Source organism: Pelophylax lessonae (assembly GCF_965119305.1).
Source record: "Pelophylax lessonae genome assembly, chromosome: 5".
In the NCBI taxonomy this organism is placed as follows: domain Eukaryota; kingdom Metazoa; phylum Chordata; class Amphibia; order Anura; family Ranidae; genus Pelophylax; species Pelophylax lessonae.
Genome location: NC_138772.1, coordinates 102,865,033 through 102,884,983, shown reverse-complemented (window position 1 = coordinate 102,884,983; position 19,951 = coordinate 102,865,033). Strand labels below are relative to the sequence as shown.

The window sequence follows — 19,951 nt, the reverse complement described above, 5'->3', positions numbered from 1 at the left end:
CCTCAAGGGTTTTTTCCGTTGGAAATTTTTCTTTTAGTCTCATTCTTTGTTTATAATGAGCCTTTAAAACCTCTAGTTTGGCACCGGTTGGGCCTTCTAGATTGGATTTGATTTTGTCAATCCCACCCCTCATTTGTGGCACTGCTTCTGGATGTCCCAGCTCTTGAGAATCAAGAAGACTACGTCTGTCAATGAGCGATAGAGAAAAATGGATTTTTGTAAGATCTTACCGTAAAATCCTTTTCTCTTAAGCTCATTGACAGACGTAGTACCCGCCCCTCTATCATTGAGTTGGGTTGGGTTAAATTCTCTGTTACTGCTTTAGAACAGAACTGATTCCCTGTAGCAGAGAGAGGGAGGATATACCCTCAGGGACTGCCCCTAAGGTGGAGCCAGAACGTTTTTGTCTTTCTGCCTAGTCCTACTCCTGCGGAGACAACATAACCCAGCTCTTGAGAATCAAGAAGACTACGTCTGTCAATGAGCTTAAGAGAAAAGGATTTTACGGTAAGATCTTACAAAAATCCATTTTTTGTACCAACTAATGCCCTTAGATTGTAACTGTTTGCCTTTATTTTGTTGTGCTGCGCAAACTGTTGGCGTTTATATAAATCCTGTATAATAATAATTGAAGTACCTCCAATTCTTATGGACATTGCCAAAAAAAAAAACCTTTCATATAGCCTGTAACATGAGTCACTCCCCTGATTCAGTTTGTAGCAGATATGCTATTCATATTTTTACTCTTAACTTGCATTTTATGACTTTTTTTTTTTTTCTTTCACTTCTTTTAAATTTGTACTTTTTTTTTTTGCAGGTTTATACTTTCATTTTACATCATGGTGGAGTATTATGACATACTGGGGGTCCTTAGGAATGCCTCACAAGACGACATTAAGAAAGCGTGAGTAGACATTTGTTTGTGTTTTTTTGCAGTGTTTTAAGTGTAAAAAAAACTGTTGCATTAGGTGTGTATCTGAATTTTTTTTTTTTTTTTTTTGCATTATGGTGGTATTTCTGAAGAGTGGGGGTGGTACAATTTGTTAAATCATTCTTTTGAAGAGTTTGTTAGAAATTTATAAAGTGTCACTGAACCAAAGGGGGGGGGGAGGGGGGAACTTTCTAATCACTGATTTTTGTGCCCTTTGTTTAAGGCTACAGTCTTTAAAAGGAGAAAAAAAATATTATATAAATATATATATATATATATATATATATATATATATATATATATATATATATATATATATATATATATATATATATATATATATATATATATATATATATATATATATATATAATTTTTTTTTTTTCTTTGTCACCCATAGCTCATTGTTGGCAGCAGTCATGATCTTCGGGCTCATTGCCACCACACTGCATATGCTCCTCTTCTCTCTAAGTAAGCTGTGTTTACCACAGCTTGCTGTAAAGTAAATCCCTTAGCTTACTACAGTCTGGATTTACGGGGGCTAAACTGGAGTTGGTCACACATCCTGTGACGTCCTTCAGCTTTTTCAGGACCTGCAAAGTAGATTGGAGTTATTATATTAGTCAAGTATCTAATCTGCCCGAAGGCGGTGTTTAGTGGATTAGATCTTGACTGACGGCTCCACTGTCACTGTTATGCAAAGCCTAGAGGTGTGCCTGAAATGGCAAAGGGGATGTCACAGGACATGTGACCTACTCAGGCTAAGTCCTGCCCCCCCAGCCCAGACCATGAGGAAGAAAAAGGGGGAAATACTTCACTTGCCCCACCTTACACAAAACTAAAAACAATGTATTGATCTCTAAAATTTTAAAGCTATTCACGTGGGATTCGGTGCCCGCTGGTGTCACCATTTAGGGTTTAGATAAAAAAAAAAAAAAAAAAAAAAAAAAACCTTCTGATTTTACAACCACTTTAATGTTTTGTATCTGTGTCTAGTACGTATGTATGCATCTGCAATGTTCGTTAAAAAGAGAAATCAAATCATGTAATTACCAGATAGTGTATGGAAGACACAATACAGATATAGATTTTTGATGTACAAAACTTTATGAATTTTATTATTTTTTTTCCTTTTTGCTATACATACTATAGCTACCGAAAATTAGCCCTCAAGTGGCATCCAGACAAAAATCCTGAGAATAAAGATGAAGCAGAAAGGAGATTTAAAGAAGTTGCTGAGGCTTATGAAGTGTTATCAGATCGTAAGTAATTTCCCACCATGCTTTCTTCCTGTTTGTACGCAGTTTCCATGGAGATCAGTATATAGTTTAGCATTTAGGGAAATGTGGAAGTTCAAAAGAAATATCTGAGAAGAGTGGTCTAGGACATGTTAGTTTATACAGGATGTGCTTTTTTTTTTTTAATGATTTTCAGAAGCCTTAAACGTTTTCCTTATCTCGTTATTTAACCACTTCTATCGCATATTTGTACACATTTACATTTCTCCATCGTTCGTTGACAGATGCAGCTCCATATCTTCCTAGACCATTGGGTTATGCTCCTCCCATGAGAAATAGGACACTAGGCAGGAAAACTTTACCACACCTATGAGGCTGTCCCTGTAGGCATAACCCCACACACTCTGGTACAGCCCTAATTTGGTTCTGCCTAGTTAAGGAATAGGACCTAGTTCCCTGCTGGGACTTTGGTCTTAGCGATTTTAAAGGGAAATTTTTGTTATGCAATTTTTATTTACTAGTTTAGAGTTCCTGGAGAACTACAAGCAACAGCTGGCTGGGTTTCGGACTGGATAATCTAGATCCTTAAGGTCTCCCAGCCTGGCCAGCGAGCGTGAGCAGGTTATAGTCCCAGCACTAAGCCTTGACAGAGCCCCAATGGATAGGGACAAGCCTGCGAGTGGACCATCTCGCTGGAACTCCCTGAGTCCCAGGTGGGAGGTGGTCAGTTTGGAGTGGTGCCCAACTGATACAGTGGTACGGTGAGTAATGCTGTCCCCCCCCCCCCCCCCCCCCCATCCTCTTCTGGCGGTCTTGTGGTGGACATGGGAACCTGGGAATGGTCGGACCCTCTGGAGATCCCTTGGTTCCCCTGGCCTCTCTGACATACCAGGCGCGCCTTCCCCCTAGTAGGTTCCTACCTTTGGGGGTGGTAATATTACGGCTGCTGCGGCGTTCCTGCAGAAGGGGGGGGTGTTACTGTCCTGACGGGGTCTATTGTTAAGGACCTTCTGATACCAGTTGTCTGACCCCCCCCCCCCCCCCCCCACCCGGGGGTCCTGGCGACCACATGGCGTGCCGTGGGGGGCCGCCATTTTGCTGTTGATTCGTGCTAATTTTCCATTGACAATGTATGGGCAGCTATTTTCTGTTCCCCATAGGAATGCATGGGATAGCCATTTTCTTGTAGTTCAGATCGCTGGACAGGCAGCAGGCATGGCACATTTGATCTAGCAATGACCCAGGCATTTTTTTTCTATTTCCTGTGTCAGATCGTTTTTTACTTTGTTTCACAGAACGTTCAGCAAGCCTCCTGAGCGGTTGGGTAATATTTTTACAGTCCTTTGTAGGTTCTCCTTACTCGCTCAGATTGTACTACCGCTAGTGCGGCAGTAGGATCGCGATTTTGCTATCTTTTTAGAGTCACACTGTATTATTTTAAATCCGTGTAAAATGAAGTACCTAGGACAATGTTTCACCTACAGACCCCCTCAGTGCAGCTGTGGGACCCTCTGGGTTGCAGTCTGTCTGCTTTTACAGCAGTCTTGGAAAGCCTGGTGTCAAAGGTAGATTTTGTTTTCAAGATTGATATTGAACGTCCGCTGCCTTCACCTCCATCCATGGTATCCTCCCATTCTGAGGCAGATATGGCCGTTGCGGACGCTCCCCATCCGGATGGATCGGTGTCCTCGCATTCTGATGGTGAAGAGTACCGGTCTTCAGCTGCCGCACAGGAACGCGCATTGGTAGAAGCACTGTTTCCTTGCGAGAAACTTTAAAAATGGCAGACGAATCTACAGTGTCGGGTACGCAGGTGTCTTTTTGGCTTTCGCAAAGCCCAGAAGTCAGGCAAGGTGTTTTTGACAGTATTGTTAATGAACAATGGTAGCGCATCAAGCACATGCTAGTGGTGCCCAAGCGCTTTAAATGCCATCCTGTTGTGGAGGCGGTTTCCAGTCAATGGACCTGTTGTGGAGGCGGTTTCCAGTCGATGGGACCGTGCCACCAAAGCTGGATCACCCCAGTTACTGGATTAAATTAAATAAGTACACTGTGGTTTCGGTGGAGGAATCTCCGGCGTTAAACAAACCCCGTGGATAGACTGTTGGAGTCTGTCCCACCATCTACACGTGTTGGCGGGTTCCATATTAAAACCAATCTTTGTGAACATTCTGGTGTCAGACGGTCAATGAATGGGTGAAGTTGCTTAAGGGGAATTTAGAATCTGAACAGCCCCCCAACCCCGCCACCTGTACTGGACGGTGGTCACCACGGATGCCAGCCTGTTGGGTGGGGAGGCGTCCTTGGAAAAGTTTCCACTCAGGGAGTCTGGACACTGGAAGAGTCTAGACTGCCAATGTACTGGAGCAGCTCCGAATGATCAGACTGTCTCCATCATTGGATGGATGGTCTTCAGTGGTGTCTGGTGTGACTTAAATCGGACAATGCCGCGGCTGTGGCCTATGTCAATCACCAAGGGGGCACAAAATGTCCTGGCAATTTGGGAAGTAGCCGACATTCTACTAAGGTGGCCAGATTGTGTACAGCCATCTGTTGTACACATTCTGGGGGTGGAAAATTGGCAGGCAGATTACTTCAGTTGACCTTCAGTTGACATGCGTTGGACCAGGGGAAATGGTCAATTCATCCGGAGGCGTTTCATCAGTTGTGCCTCCGGGGTACTTCCGAGGTAGACCAGTTGGTCTCAACAGGAAGATGCAGAGGTTTGTGGCACGGTTAAGGGATCCTCTGGTGGACGCCAGTGTCGCGCTCGCGGCCCTGTGGGGTCAGTATCGTCTGATTTTACACCTTTCCCCCCCTCTCGGCTTCTGCCAAGACTTCTGTGCCGGATCCAGGCAGAAGGGATTCTGGTCATCCTAGTGGCTCCAGACTGGCCATACCGGTCTTGGTACGCCGATCTGGTACGGCTGGTCGTTGATGTTCCTTGGACGACTTCTCAGGGAAGATCTGCTGTCTCAAGGGCCAATCTTCCATCCTGCTTTAACGGCTTTCCTGTTGAAAGCCAGAAGCAAATGACTCCTGCACTTGAGGGGTAGCCTTGCGGCTGGTATCCTAGAAATGCGATTCAGGTCTCATTGAAGTTGTCCCGGCTGTGCTGCCACTCTCAACGGGTCGTGGACATACAAATTCTAAAAAAGGAATAGACAGAGGGCGCACCAGCCTAGCGCATTATCTTTAAAACAATTTATTGTAAACATGCATACCATATTTTCCGGCGTATAAGACGACCCCCCCCCCCCCCCTAATTTTCAAGTTAAAACATAGGTTTTGGTCTATACTCGCCGTCTGAGACAACCCCCCCCCCCCCTCCCCTTCCGAAGCAAGGCAACACCATTGAAAAACATCAGATTTCTCATAGATTTCCAAGGTACCCCAAGTACTGTAATACATGTAATCTCTCATAATATCTCCAAGGTACCCTAAGTATAAGTATTACCAGTAGATGTAATCTCAAGACACTGGCTGTGCGGGAATCCTGTACCGGTATACCGTATGTACCGTAGCTTCGGCTACATACAGTATACCGCGCTGAGCCAATCACGGAGAGTGATGTATTCTATTATTGAATGCAAAGCCTGCTCGGATTGGCAGAGTCAGAGAGGCGGGCTGATGTTACTCCGCCAATCTGAGCAGGCTTTGCATTCAATAATAGAATGTATCACTCTCCCTGATTGGCTCAGCGCGGTACACTGTAGGTAGCCAAAGCTACGGTACATACGGTATACCGGTACAGGATTCCCACACAGCCAGCGTCTTGAGAGATTACATCTACCGGTAATACTTATTTTTAGGTTACCTTGGAGATATTGTACTCGGCGTATAAGACGACCCCCCATTTTTGGGGGATTTTTTTGAGGTTCAAAAGTAGTCTTGTACGCCAGAAAATACAGTACACATACTCACAAAGGCATTGTGAAACACGGGCAAATGTTGTTTTTTCCCAGATGAGCGCTAGTTCTTGGTTGAGCTCCAGGTTACCTGATTGGCTATGGTGTAGCCTTGGGGAATTATTTTCTGCTGTTCCCACTCACGTTTTATTCTTTGGGACTTCCCAATGGTCAATGAACGATAGAGAAAATGGGATTTTTGTCTTACCGAAAAATCCCATTTCTCTTTCATTGAATCAAGATAATTTTTTTTGGCTTATTCGTTCAGCTCAGGTGGTCGGTGAAGGGTGTAAATCTGTCATTACCTCCTCCTGTGGTGTTCTTGTCTTGCAGCTTGCCAAAGCAATAATGGCTTACTGCAAGACTACAGAGGAAGGAATATGGGAGATTATGAAGGTGCTTCCTTCATATGTAAATGGAACGCTTCATAGAGAGCAGGGATCTGGGAAGGTTTGATCTGAGGGCTGGGACTCTTCTGTTCACACTGGTCGGCATATTTTAAAGTGATACAAAAGTGTTGTGAATTTTTTTTTTCTAAAATAAAGTTGTTAAATTTGCTCTGTGCAGTGGTTTTGCGCAAAGCAGCCTGTTATCTCCTCTTCCCGGGTCCCGTGCCAGCACTTCTGGCCCCTCACAGCAGGCGGCTTGCTCTGGGGGCACCCAAGCAGGTGCGCTTCCGTGCCGCTACTTTGTCCATTCGCACACGGAGCTGTGGCTCGGCCCTTCCGCCATCTTTTTGGCTCACTGGCTGTGATTGACAGCAGTGGGAAAGACAATTAGGTGTGCGAGTCACTGGAGAGTCAAGGCTCTCGAGGACATCGATGGATCGAGTGGGAGCTCAGGTAATTATTGGAGGGAGGGGGGCTGCTGCTGCACACAGGTTTTTTACCTTCATGCGTAGAATGCAAGAGGAAAACCTTGTGCCTTTACAACCACTTTAACTGGGCAGGATTGAATTCTAAATGTAATCCGTTCAGAACAGGCTGTGTTTGAAGCGGTTTCATTCTTGAATAATGCTGTGATCTGTAAGACTACAGAGGTGCTGCAGGAAGTGGCTGTGGATGGGACAGTCTTAACAGGATATACAGAGTGTTGCATGAGACACAGCCACAACTAAACACAGAATATCGAGATCTGCAGACAACCGAGCAACATGGGATTGATCATTCCATGAAAAGAAAGTTGGAATTCGGCTTTAAAGTATAACTGCAGCTTCAATAAATCTACAGTTATACTGTAGGGGCCTTTAAACTTGAAAGCATGTTGATGCCTGCAATAAATGTTGTTGTGAATGGTTCCTAAATGCCTGTATAGTGTTTGCAAAAATATATTTCTTAAGAATCTGATGATTGACTGGTTAGAAATTCATGTAGAATCCGATCTAGTTTGCTGACTGCTTATCTTTGGCTTGATGAACACATTAATAGGCTCTGACAGCTTTGGTGCCTAATACCTGTGTGAAATGGGCTTCTTTCTGTTGAATATCTGGGAGCTTTCTGAGGTAGTCGCACCTTGAAAGTGAAAGGCTTATTTATTCTCCCTTTGCTAAGAGGAAGATTTTTTTTTTTTTTTTTTTTTTTAAGGGAAAAAACTCCTGCATGTTTAATTTAATTTTATTTTTTTCTAGCTAAGAAGAGAGACATCTATGATAGATATGGAAAAGATGGGTTAACAGGCGGAGGAGGAGGAGGTGGTGGTGGTAAGTTCTACCTTGTTTTAAAAAAAAAAAAAAAAAAAAGTTTGTTTTCCTATTCTTGTGCCATGCTTATTTGTTGATTAGTGGCTTATATAATATACAAATGCATAATATGGTTTCCCCCTGCCTAGCACTTTGTTACTGAAAATAGTTATGGACATTGACTAATGCTGGCCATACACGCACAGAATTTCAGCCGTTTGCAGACTGAACGATTATTCGTCGGTCGAAAGCGAATTGGCCACTGACAGAATAAACTTTTACATCATTTTCATGATCATAACTGATATGATATTTTAAAGACATGCGCAATAAGAGTCAGAATATTTTCCTTTCAATCTTACCATACTTGGTTTTATCGTTGAAACGATAAGTTTTCGCTATGTATCCATCGACAGCTGGGCACACGATCAAAATCGTCGCTAAACTTTTGATCACGAACAGCCCGATTTTCGAACGACCGTTTTCGTCCGAAATTCTGTGCGTGTATGGCCAGCATAAGGATGTTGTGTATCTGTTTTATAATGTAGTTTGTAGTATGATGCATAAATATTGTTTTGATTCATCTGTTTGTAACCCTTTTAGGTGGAAGTAACTACGACCATCCATTTGAGTTTGGTTTCACATTCAGAAGCCCAGATGATGTCTTCAGAGAATTCTTTGGAGGACGAGATCCATTTTCCTTTGATTTATTTGGTATGTGTTTTTAATAATGTTTTACTATTTAATGGGAATGTATAGTGATATGTTCAGGACTATTTATTTTTTTTTTTTATGCATCTATGAAATGTTACTCAAATCATTTTTCCCGTTAGCTAGTTTCACTCTAGGCATCTTTCCACATTTACCTGGCTAATCTTAACTGCTTTATTTAGAAATGCCTACGTGTCCTGTTTTTACAAATATGCTGAAAATGTTTCTGCAGCCACAAGCAAGCCAGTAGGTATACGGTGTGTATATGTACTATTCAAAGGCTTTAAAGTGACTGTAAAGCCATATATACACTAAGGGCAAGGAACCGAGTCGTTGACGTGGGCCCTCCTTCTCAGCTCATTTTTCGTCCTTCCGGGTCTACTGACAAGGACTCAAAGCCTTTCAGGGCCTCTTCAGGAGGATCTAAATGAACCTGGTCTGGCAAGCCAATCTCAGGCTTCTCCAGACCAGTGGACAAGGCTCCTTCTGTATGATGGTGCACCCTCACCCGTATTGGGGGTGGGGGGGGGACGTCTTCGATTGTTTCCGGATCTGTCATTTGGACCGGCTATAAGATCGAGTTTCGCTCTGGTCTCCCAGCGAGGTTTTTTCCTTACACTTTGCTCTTGTCCCCAGACCACTTAAGGGCCTATTTTTGGGGCAGTACAAGACCTGTTCAAGGGGTGATTGTCCGATTCCGGCTTCAAAAAGTTTTTCAGGGTTTTTACCCAACCTGTTTAGTCTCCAGGAAGGAAGGCAAAGTGTGGACCTGGACCTCAAGGCGCTCAACTGCTTTGTGCAGGTACACATACCAATATGTGCCAGTCACCAGCATTTTCTCACTTTGCTGTGGGAGAGGAGCATTATCCAATTGTGGCCTTACCCTTTGGTCTCGTCTCTGCTCCTCGGGTCTTCACAAAAGCGTTAGCCCCGGTGCTAGCTTTGCTACACTTATGGAGGATCGCGTTACTGGTATACTTGAACGATTTCCTCCTGCGAGCGGAGTCTCCCTCTGAGCTCTCAATTATGAACTCTGTGAGTTCAGCTGGATTTAGAATTTTCAGAAGTCTTCTCTGCCTCCATCTATGAAGCTGAACTATCTGGGCCTGTCTGGCCTCTGCCTTAGCCAGAGTACTCCTTTCTCTTAAGTATTTGGTATGTGCGCTCCTAGGTCGCAGGATGTCCAGGTGCACAGAAGGGGGGGAGTAAAGTTAAGGGTGCCACATCCTAAATAGTAGTAGAATAGAAAGGGAGGGATTGGACTTTATAGGCACCAGTATTAAAATTGTATACTTAAAGGATTCAGAAAAACATATAAGACAAAATACACAAAAGAAAAAGGTAAAAAAGGCCAACATACAATGTACATATAATGCAATAGGGCGACAGCCTAAAAACAGTATACAAATCGCATAGCCTATTAATGTAACAACAGTCACATATAACAATCACATATGTTACAGAATAACCTATGTACAGTGGGTACGGAAAGTATTCAGACCCCCTTAAATTTTTCACTCTTTGTTATATTGCAGCCATTTGCTAAAATCATTTAAGTTCATTCTTCTTCCTCATGAATGTACACATAGCACCCCATACTGACAGAAAAACACAGAATTGTTGACATTGTTGCAGATTTATTAAAAAAGAAAAATGAAATATCACATGGTCCTAAGTATTCAGACCCTTTGCTGTGACACTCATATATTTAACTCAGGTGCTTTCCATTTCTTCTGATCATCCTTGAGATGGTTCTACACCTTCATTTGAGTCCAGCTGTGTTTGATTATACTGATTGGACTTGATTAGGAAAGCCACACACCTGTCTATATAAGACCTTCCAGATCACAATGCATGTCAGAGCTAATGAGAATCATGAGGTTAAAGGAACTGCCTGAAGAGCTCAGAGACAGAATTGTGGCAAGGCACAGATCTGGCCAAGGTTACAAAAAGATTTCTGCTGCACTTAAGGTTCCTAAGAGCACAGTGGCCTCCATAATCCTCAAATGGAAGACGTTTGGGACGACCAGAACCCTTCCTAGAGCTGGCCGTCCGGCCAAACTGAGCTATCGGGGGAGAAGAGCCTTGGTGAGAGAGGTAAAGAAGAACCAAAAGATCACTGTGGCTGAACTCCAGAGATGCAGTCAGGAGATGGGAGAAAGTTGTAGAAAGTCAACCATCACTGCAGCCCTCCACCAGTCAGGGCTTTATGGCAGAGTGGCCGACGGAAGCCTCTCCTCAGTGTAAGACACATGAAAGCCCGCATGGAGTTTGCTAAAAAACACCTGAAGGACTCCAAGATGGTGAGAAATAAGATTCTCTGGTCTTATGAGACCAAAATAGAACTTTTTGGCCTTAATTCTAAGCGGTATGTGTGGAGAAAACCAGGCACTGCTCATCACCTGTCCAATACAGTCCCAACAGTGAAGCATGGTGGTGGCAGCATCATGCTGTGGGGGTGTTTTCAGCTGCAGGGACAGGTTTCAATCGAGGGAAAGATGAATGCGGCCAAGTACAGGGATATCCTGGAAAAAAACCTTCTCCAGAGTGCTCTGGACCTCAGACTGGGCCGAATGTTTACCTTCCAACAAGACAATGACCCTAAGCACACAGCTAAAATAACGAAGGAGTGGCTTCACAACAACTCCGTGACTGTTCTTGAATGGCCCAGCCAGAGCCCTGACTTAAACCCAATTGAGCATCTCTGGAGAGACCTAAAAATGGCTGTCCACCAACGTTTACCATCCAACCTGACAGAACTGGAGAGGATCTGCAAGGAGGAATGGCAGAGGATCCCCAAATCCAGGTGTGAAAGACTTGTTGCATCTTTCCCAAAAAGACTCCTGGCTGTATTAGATCAAAAGGGGGCTTCTACTAAATACTGAGCAAAGGGTCTGAATACTTAGGACCATGTGATATTTTAGTTTTTCTTTTTTAATAAATCTGCAACAATGTCAACAATTCTGTGTTTTTCTGTCAGTATGGGGTGCTATGTGTACATTCATGAGGAAGAAGAATGAACTTAAATGATTTTAGCAAATGGCTGCAATATAACAGAGTGAAAAATTTAAGGGGGTCTGAATACTTTCCGTACCCACTGTATATGAGGTGGCCAAAGAGAGGAATAATAACCGTCTCCAACGGTCGTCTGTACAGAGTAGATACACAAATATTAGATTGAATCCCAGCTATGTTGTTACATACATTAATATTTGATAGGCTATGCGATTTGTATACTGTTTTTAGGCTTTGTCGCCCTATTGCATTATATGTACATTGTATGTTGGCCTTTTTTACCTTTTTCTTTTGTGTATTTTGTCTTGTATGTTTTTGTGAATCCTTTAATAAAGTATACAATTTTAATACTGGTGCCTATAAAGTCCAATCCCTCCCTTTCTATTCTTTCTACTCCTTTCTCTTGACAAACTTAAGAAGTTGCAGGCTGCGAGTTGCCTCCTTAACATAGTTACATGGTTGCATAGTAGTTGAAGTTGAATAAAGACAATAGTCCATCCAGTTCAACCTGTGTAGGTGTGATCATTTCCCATACCCCTGAATGTTATCATTGAGATGTATGTCCAAAAGTCTTTTAAAAGTAGCCATACTCCCCGCAGTTACTACCATTTTGTGGTATAGACTTCCTTAGTCTTGTAGCCCTTACTGTAAAGAACCCCCTGCGTAGCCTGAGGTTAAAACACTTCTCTAATCGCATTGTATGGCCTTGTGTCCTCATGCATTCCTTGCGACTGAATAGTTTATTTTCTATGCTCTGATCACCATTGAGGTATTTGTAAATTGCCATCATGTCCCCTCTCAGGCATCTCTTTTCCAGGGAGAATAAATCGAGCACTTCTAAACGTTCTTCGTATTTAATGTCCTCTAATCCCCTAATAAGTTTTTTTTGTCCTTCTCTGTACTCGCCCCAGCTTCAACACATCCCTTCTGAGGACTGTTGACCAGAACTGGACAGAATACTCCAGATGTGGTCGAACCAGTGATTTATAAAGTGGAAGGATTATAGTTTTGTCTCTGAAATACATCCCCTTCCTTATGAATGCTAAGATTCTGCTGGCTTTGGCAGCCGCAGCTTGACATTTAATACTATTGCTAAGTCTATCTGCTACCAAGACTCCCAGGTCTTTCTCCATTTTTGATACCCCCAGAGGTTCCCCCCCTAGCGTGTATTTTGCCAATACGTTAGTAGTGCAATACCTTGCACTTATCCACATTAAACCTCATTTGCCATGAAGTTGCCCACTCTTGTTGTTTTGTTCAGGCCATTCTGCAAGATTTCTGCCTCCCGATGTGAAGTTATTGCCCTGCTCAATTTTGTGTCCTCTGCAAACACAGATCGAGCTACTGACCCCGTCCTCAATGCTGTTTATGAATAAATTGGACCCAGAACTGAGCATTGGGGGACCCCACTTACCACCTCAGACCAGTCAGAGTATGCATTATTTACTACCACCCTTTGGACACGTCCCTTTAACCAGTATCCAACAGCAAACCTTGTGGTTGATGCTTGTGGACCTTAATTTATAAATCAGCAGTTTGTGGGGAACTGTATCAAATGCCTTAGCAAAATCCAGGCACACCACATCCACATCCACTGTCTAGCTCACAGCTAACCTCCTCATAGAATGTTTGGTCTGACAGGAAGGCCCATTTGTAAACCCGTGCTTATTACTGCTGCTGATATTGATTTTAGCAAACTCCTGGATATAGTCCCTTATCATCCCCTCCAGAAGTTTACATACAGTTGATGTCAGGCTGACTGGCCTATAATTACCCGGGATATGCCTCTGCCCTTTTTTTTTTTTTTTTAATATTGGTATCACGTTAGCTTTTCTCCAGTCGCCTGGTACAGTTCCTGTCATACTATCAGCGAAGATCAGGAACAGTGGTCTAGATATAACCTTACTGAGTTCTTTGAGTACATTCGGATGTACACCATCCGGGCCTGGTGATTTATTTGTGTTAATTTTATCCAACCTTTCCCTGATTTCCCCCTCTGTTAGCCATAGCGGCAAGTCTTGTGAATTCCTTTTAACCACTTAAGCCCCGGAAGATTTTACCCCCTTCCTGACCAGGGCCTATTTTGCGATTCGGCACTGCGTGACTTTACGGACAATTGCGCGGTCGTGCGATGCTGTACCTAAACAAATTTGATGTCCTTTTTTCCCCACAAACGGAGCTTTCTTTTGGTGGCATTTGATCACCTGTGCGTTTTTTTTTTTTTTTTGTTTTTTTTTTTTTTTGGATCATGCGCTATAAACAAAAGAGCGCCAATTTTGCGCTTTTTTCACTTTTTTTTAATATGAAATTCCCCCCAAAAAATGTAAAAATCTAAATTTTTTTTAACATTTTAGGCCAATTTGTTTTATGCTACATATGTTTGGTAAAAAAAATCGCAAAAAGCGTAATTTGATTGGTTTGCGCAAAAGTTTTTGCGTTTACTAACCAAGGGAAAGATTTTTTTTTTTTTTTTTTTTTTTTTTTTTTTTTTTTGAGTAATGGAGATTTTTTTTTTTTTTTTTTTTTTTTGTGGGACTCCGACATTGCGGCGGACAGATCGAACCCTTGACTGACATTTTTGACACTTTTGGGGTTACCAGTGACATTACTACAGTAATCAGTGCTATACATATGCATGGTTACTGTAAAAAATGACACTGGCAGTGAAGGGGTTAACTTTTTTGAGAGGGAGGGGTTAAGTGTGTCCGTAGGGGCGTGCTTCTAACTGTGGATGTGGCTTGAGGTGTAAGAACAGAGATCAATGGTCCTACATAGCAGAACCGTATGATCTCCATTCTTACACAGGGGAGAACGTCAGGCGGCTGTGTTTACATTAGCCGCCTGCCTTTCTCCCTCCGGCAGCGTGCTTGCTCCCTAGAGCCTCACAGGCTGGCGACATAGACCTACGTCGCTTTGCCTGTGGGGGGCTGACTGCTGACGTAAATCGTCGTTAGGCAGTCGGTAAGTGGTTAACCTGCTGTCCAATAGATGGTCTTCCCTCCGGACTTGCATTCGTGTGCTGGGCCTGATGGTTAGGGATGCACCGAAATTTCGGCCACCGAAATTATCGGCCGAAAATGAGCCTCTCTCATTTCGGCCGATAATGGGTTAACAGTGCCGAAAATAAAATATGGCCGCCGTGGGGAAGGAGGAGGGCGCAGCGCAGGGCAGGTTTTAAAAGTCCCGCCTCTGGCCGGCCGTCCGCCTCTTAGTGACGTCCCTACTACAATCTGTGCATTATGAATGGACATACCAGGTCGGGGGGCGGGGCGAGCGGCCGCTATAGAGAGAACTAATGTGATCCTTCCTGTCAGCTCAGCACGTCTATGTGTGAATGAGAACAGAACTGAGCTGACACCGGGGGCGGGGGGGGGGGGGCGGGCGGAGCGGCCGCTATTAGCTGTAACTATGTGAGAGCTTCTCTTCAGTGACAGGCATGTATCTCCGCTGACAAGGAAGAGAAGCTCTCACATAGTTACAGCTAATAACGGCCGCTCCGCCCGCCCCCGGTGTCAGCTCAGTTCTGTTCTGTTCTCATTCACACATAGACGTGCTGAACTGACAGGGAAGAATCACATTAGTTCTCTCTATAGCGGCCGCTCGCCCCGCTCCCCGACCTGGTATGTCCATTCATAATGCACAGATCGTAGTAGGGACGTCATTGAGAGGCGGTGCCGCCGGCCAGAGGCGGGACTTTTGAATGCAGGACACCCGAGGAGGAGGACGCTGAGGCAGTGGGAGTGGGGGGAGATGGGGGGGAGCTGAGGCAGCTTACCAATGATATTAGTATTATGCAGCATGAGGGGGTTAATGTATTGTCACTGCAGGTCACTCATCTATTAGTGACCGACCAGGCAGGTAATTAACCCCTTTGTGCTGCATTAGTGCAACCAGTATCAGTGTTAATTAACACTGGTTGCACTAATGCAGCACGAAGGGGTTAATTACCTGCCACTGGTCGGTCACTAATAGATGAGTGACCAGCAGTGACAATACATTAACCCCCTCATGCTGCATAATACAAATACCATTGGTAATTAAATTAACCTATTGCCAACCCATCACAGTACATATACTGTGACAGGGTGGCAGCGACAGGTGTACGTCGCTGCCTGTTTTTGGTGTATGCCCCTGTTCTATCCATTTTAAAAAAATTTTTTGGGGGAAAGTCATTTTCGGTTTCGGTTTTCGGCCAAGGGCATCCTGCATTTTCGGTTTCGGTCCAAAATTTTCATTTCGGTGCATCCCTACTGATGGTGTTTACTTTAGAGTTGTTTGCACGGTTCCATACAAAGTCCCTGTAAGGGAGATTCTGACCAAATGGGACATGACTCTGCAATCTCTGGACAATCGGATCCGGCTGAATCGAGGAAGTCCCTGATATGGTGGCTTCGTTCTCCGGATCTTCAGCTGAGAAAATCCTTCCTCCCCTTGTAATTGGACAGTGGTCACTACTGATGCCAGCCTGTCTGGCTGGGGAGCCGTCCTCTGCAAGCATTCTGCTCAGGGGATCTGGACGCTGGAAGAGTTCAGACTACCGATTCAATGTCTTGGACCTCCGAGCGATCAGACTGTGTGTCTGGATCATTAGAAACAGATCGTATTGGGGGTTGTCCAGTGCGCATTCAATCGGCAGGCGTTGGACCAAGGGGAGTGGTCCCTTTATCCTGGAGGTGTTTCATCAACTGTGTCTCCAGTGGGGCACCCCCGAGGTGGATCTGTTGGCGTCTCGGCTCAACAGAAAGGTGCAGAGGTTTGTGACTCGGGTTAAGGGATCCTCTGGCGGATGCCACAGTCGTGCTGGTGGCCCTGTGGGGTCAGTATCGGCTAATTTCCGCCTTCCCCCCTCGAACTTCTGCCAAGACTTCTACGTAGGATAGCGGCAGAAGGGATTCTGGTCATCTTAGTGGCTCTGGACTGGCCTGGTCAGGCTTGGTACGCTGATCTGGTGTGGCTGGTTGTCGACGTTTACTTGGAAGCTCCCTCCCAGGGAGGATCTGCTGTCCCGAGGACCGATTTTTTTTTTTTTTTTTTTTTTTTTTTTTTTTTTATCGTTTGGGTGTCCAACATATGGTTGCTTCAGGATGGGATCTGATGCTGCCCTGGGATCTCAATTTGGTGCTTTCAGCTCTACAGAAGCCTCCCTTTGAAAATATTCAGGAGATTCCCCTGTTTACACTGTCCCAGTAGGTGGCCTTTTTGGTGGCTATCTTTCCTCTGTGCACAGGGCCTTGCATGCCTTGGATTTAGTCTGGGCAATTGGGGTGTACCTGGCAGCTACGGAGTCTTTCAGGAAATCGCTCTTTGTGCTCACGGACTGACCTTGAAGGGTTGTCTGCTTCCACCGCCATCATTTCCAGATGGATCAGACAGATGGTTCCTCCTTTCCCTTTCAAGGCACACTCTACTAGGGCACTTAGTGTTTCCTGAGCCTTACATCATCAGGCGTTGGTGATGCAGGTTTGCAAGACGTCCACCTGGTCGTCTGTGCACACTCTTATTTTATCAAAAGTTATTTGAGGTGGATGTGTTTACATCTGCGGATGCTGCTTTTGGCCGCATGGTTTTTCAGGCTGCTGTTAAGAGGACCTGATCCTCTTTGAGAGTGTGTATTTTCATGTGGGCTCCATGTTACATGGTTGGCTGCGGTTTAGCCTTGGGAATTTTTTCTTGCTGTTCTCACCCCTCATGTTTGACACTGCTTTGGGACATCCCAATGGTCAAGAAGATAGAGCTGTGTCTGTCAATGAGCGAAAGAAAATGTGCTTTTTGACTTGGCGTAAAATCCATTTCTCTGATCATTGACGGACACAGCACCCACCCCATCTGTGGAGTTGGCTTTCTACTGACACTGCTTGTAACTAAACGGAGTGCTTATAGTGGAGAGTGGGCGTATATGTCCTGGTACTGCCCATAGGGCATAGTCAAGCTTTTTCCTGTCTAGTGTAGGGGGCAGTATAACCCAGTGGTTAAGAAGAATCAGGAGCTGTGTCAGGTCAATGAAATGGATTTTACGGTAGGTCAAAAATCACTTATTTTTTTTTTTGCACGGTTTTTGGGTGCGGTTATGGTAACGTCCTTAAAATATATGGCTAAAGATTTACTAGTTTGTGCCAGTTTTTTCTTTTTCATAATAAAACACTTTAGGAGATATCCATCACTATTTACCACCAAATGAAAGTCCAATCTGTCCGGGGAAAAAAAAATCCACCTCAATACACGAAGTACAGGTAGTTGCGATTATGTACAGTTACTAACATGCCAGAGTTTCAAAATTGGGTTTAGATATTGGTTTACCCCCGGTTATAAAGGGGTTAACAATTGCTTGCGTTTAATTACTTTTTTTTTTTTAACTGAGCTGCGCCTGAGGTGTCTTGATCTGAGACAGTTTCTCACTTTCTTTAAAGAATTCAAGTAAAGAAATAGCATTGTATATGTGCCTTCATCCAGCAATCTCTCACTAAACTACTTAGAAAAATGTCCTCACTAGTTTTTTTTTTTTTTTTTAATATAAACAGTGCTGACTATTTAAAAATCTTCTTTGTGTAGAGGATCCTTTTGATGACTTCTTTGGAAATAGAAGGGGCCACAGAGGAAGCAGAAATAGGCCAGGAGGTTCGTTTTTCTCCGCTTTCGGAGGATTTCCAGGCTTTTCCACAGGCTTTTCTCCATTTGATTCAGGTACTGTAAATACTTTGGACCTTCTAACCTTGACACTTGATTAGTGCCTGTATCCTTTAACATGCTAACTGAACTGTATAACCTTTGATAGTATTGGTGTTCGTTTATCAAGCAGCGAAAAATAACCGCTGCTGAGTTCTTTGGCATTCTTGGAGGAAATGGCTCTACTCCTGAGTGCCTGTTTATGAAGTGGTGTAAATCACTACTATTGAGGAATGAAGCAATCTACAAACACTTCGAACTGTGGAGAACGCCTCCTGTCACTGAATGTAATATTGCGATATAACGCGATTACAGGAACAGTCGGTGAAATTTGGGTGTCTAAGTAGCAGTGAATTGCACCTGCTCAGTGCAGACATTCTCACAGGAGGCCGATCAACTCAGTACCTCACACCACATATCTATATAGTGTTTCTAACCTGCTTTACTGGTTTTTGGGTGAAAGCAGGGGAACTTTTTTACTGTCTCGGGGAGGGGGGCACTGATTAAAAGGAAAAAATGAATCTTCCGTTTTCCTCAGTTTTATGGGGATTCTCTCTTCTCCCCGATTCTCCAGATCTGGGCTGGAGAATCTGGGAAGAGAGACTTCTGACAGTTCAACAGTGAGGTGCAGAGATCGCACCTTAATAAACTGCCTGGTTTCTGTCAATGACAGATTTTCTGTGTGCTAAAATGATCAGCATATGTTCTCCACTGTTCATCCCCTTTTCATAAACCGCTAATTTGAGATAAGCTGCGATCATCAGGATACATCTTAGTCTGTCTTGAATAGTTTTGGTTCACCTTATAGCTGTGATTTTAAGGCCTCATGCACACTGGGAGTACTAAAGCGAGTGACGGGGGTCATTCCCTATTGGTGGGTGAAATGGCGAAAGATGGGGGGTGGGCTATGGCAGGTGATAAGGAGGTTCCCATGTTAAAAGCAACAATTGGAAATGGTAGTATTTGTACTAAAATAAAAAAATATGCAAAATGTGACCATGAATTAAAGTGTTCACCAATGCTAGAAGTCTGCCAAGCAAAATGGGGGAGGAGGCTTGGTGCACAAAGAACTTTGCTGAATCTTGACTTTATTCTTTACATGATTGGGATAAAGAGATGTATAGGAATTATTTATTTAATTTTTTTTTGTAGATTTATACTTTGGTGGATGCAGCTTTGTTCTGCTGACTCAAACACAGAACTGAACGATCAAACGCTGCCCAGTCTGTCATAGCTCTCTGCTTGGCCCCCCTCGCTCACTGGAGCGCTGGGCTTTGGAGGGGGCGGAAGCGGCCTGCTTAGGCTTGCTGAGAGGCTGGTCCAGGCATGTGAGTGGATCTCGATCCTATGGTAGCGATCTTTCCCAAGCTTGCATTGGCTCGGACACGTCAGCCGACAGCGGCTTCAGCTTGCTGCCTGCAGAAAAAGGGTCACAGGAGTGTAGAATGAGCGGCACTCCTGTGATCCACAGTTTAATATTCCTGGCTATGCTCTTTTAGAATGACGGGGTAAAGTGGAGTGGGAATTAGGACCTAGTTGGAGTGTGTGAAGAGGCTAAAGCATTATGGGTGTGCATACTACAAAAGTAATCATTGGAGTTTGTTATAGACCTCCCAGTGTTAATGAGGAGGTGGAGACTGCTCCTTGCACAGATAGAAGGGCTGGGACAGTAATGATGATGGGGGATTTCTCTTACGTCCTCCGACAGTCGCCGCCCCTTCCCAAGTCTTCACCAATGGGTATTGACCTTTGCTCCGCAGGAGTAGCTAGGCAACAAGATTTGTTAATACAAAAGCTTTTAGCATAG

The 19,951-nt window shown here is 44.1% G+C and overlaps 1 protein-coding gene across 3 annotated transcripts in view; it reads left to right on the top strand.

Annotated features, from left to right (window-relative positions):
- Positions 1 to 812: 812 nt before the first annotated feature.
- Positions 813 to 19,951, top strand: part of DNAJB6 (DnaJ heat shock protein family (Hsp40) member B6) — a 123,911-nt gene continuing 104,772 nt past the window's right edge. For 2 of the 3 annotated variants that reach the window (XM_082258046.1, XM_082258048.1), the window contains exons 1-5: positions 813 to 904; positions 2,084 to 2,193; positions 7,705 to 7,770; positions 8,359 to 8,469; positions 18,031 to 18,162. In XM_082258046.1, the coding sequence (XP_082114172.1) occupies positions 840 to 904; positions 2,084 to 2,193; positions 7,705 to 7,770; positions 8,359 to 8,469; positions 18,031 to 18,162 (484 nt within the window). In that variant the 5' untranslated portion in view covers positions 813 to 839. The remainder of the gene's footprint in view (positions 905 to 2,083; positions 2,194 to 7,704; positions 7,771 to 8,358; positions 8,470 to 18,030; positions 18,163 to 19,951) is intronic. The other variant, XM_082258047.1, reaches the window with a different exon arrangement.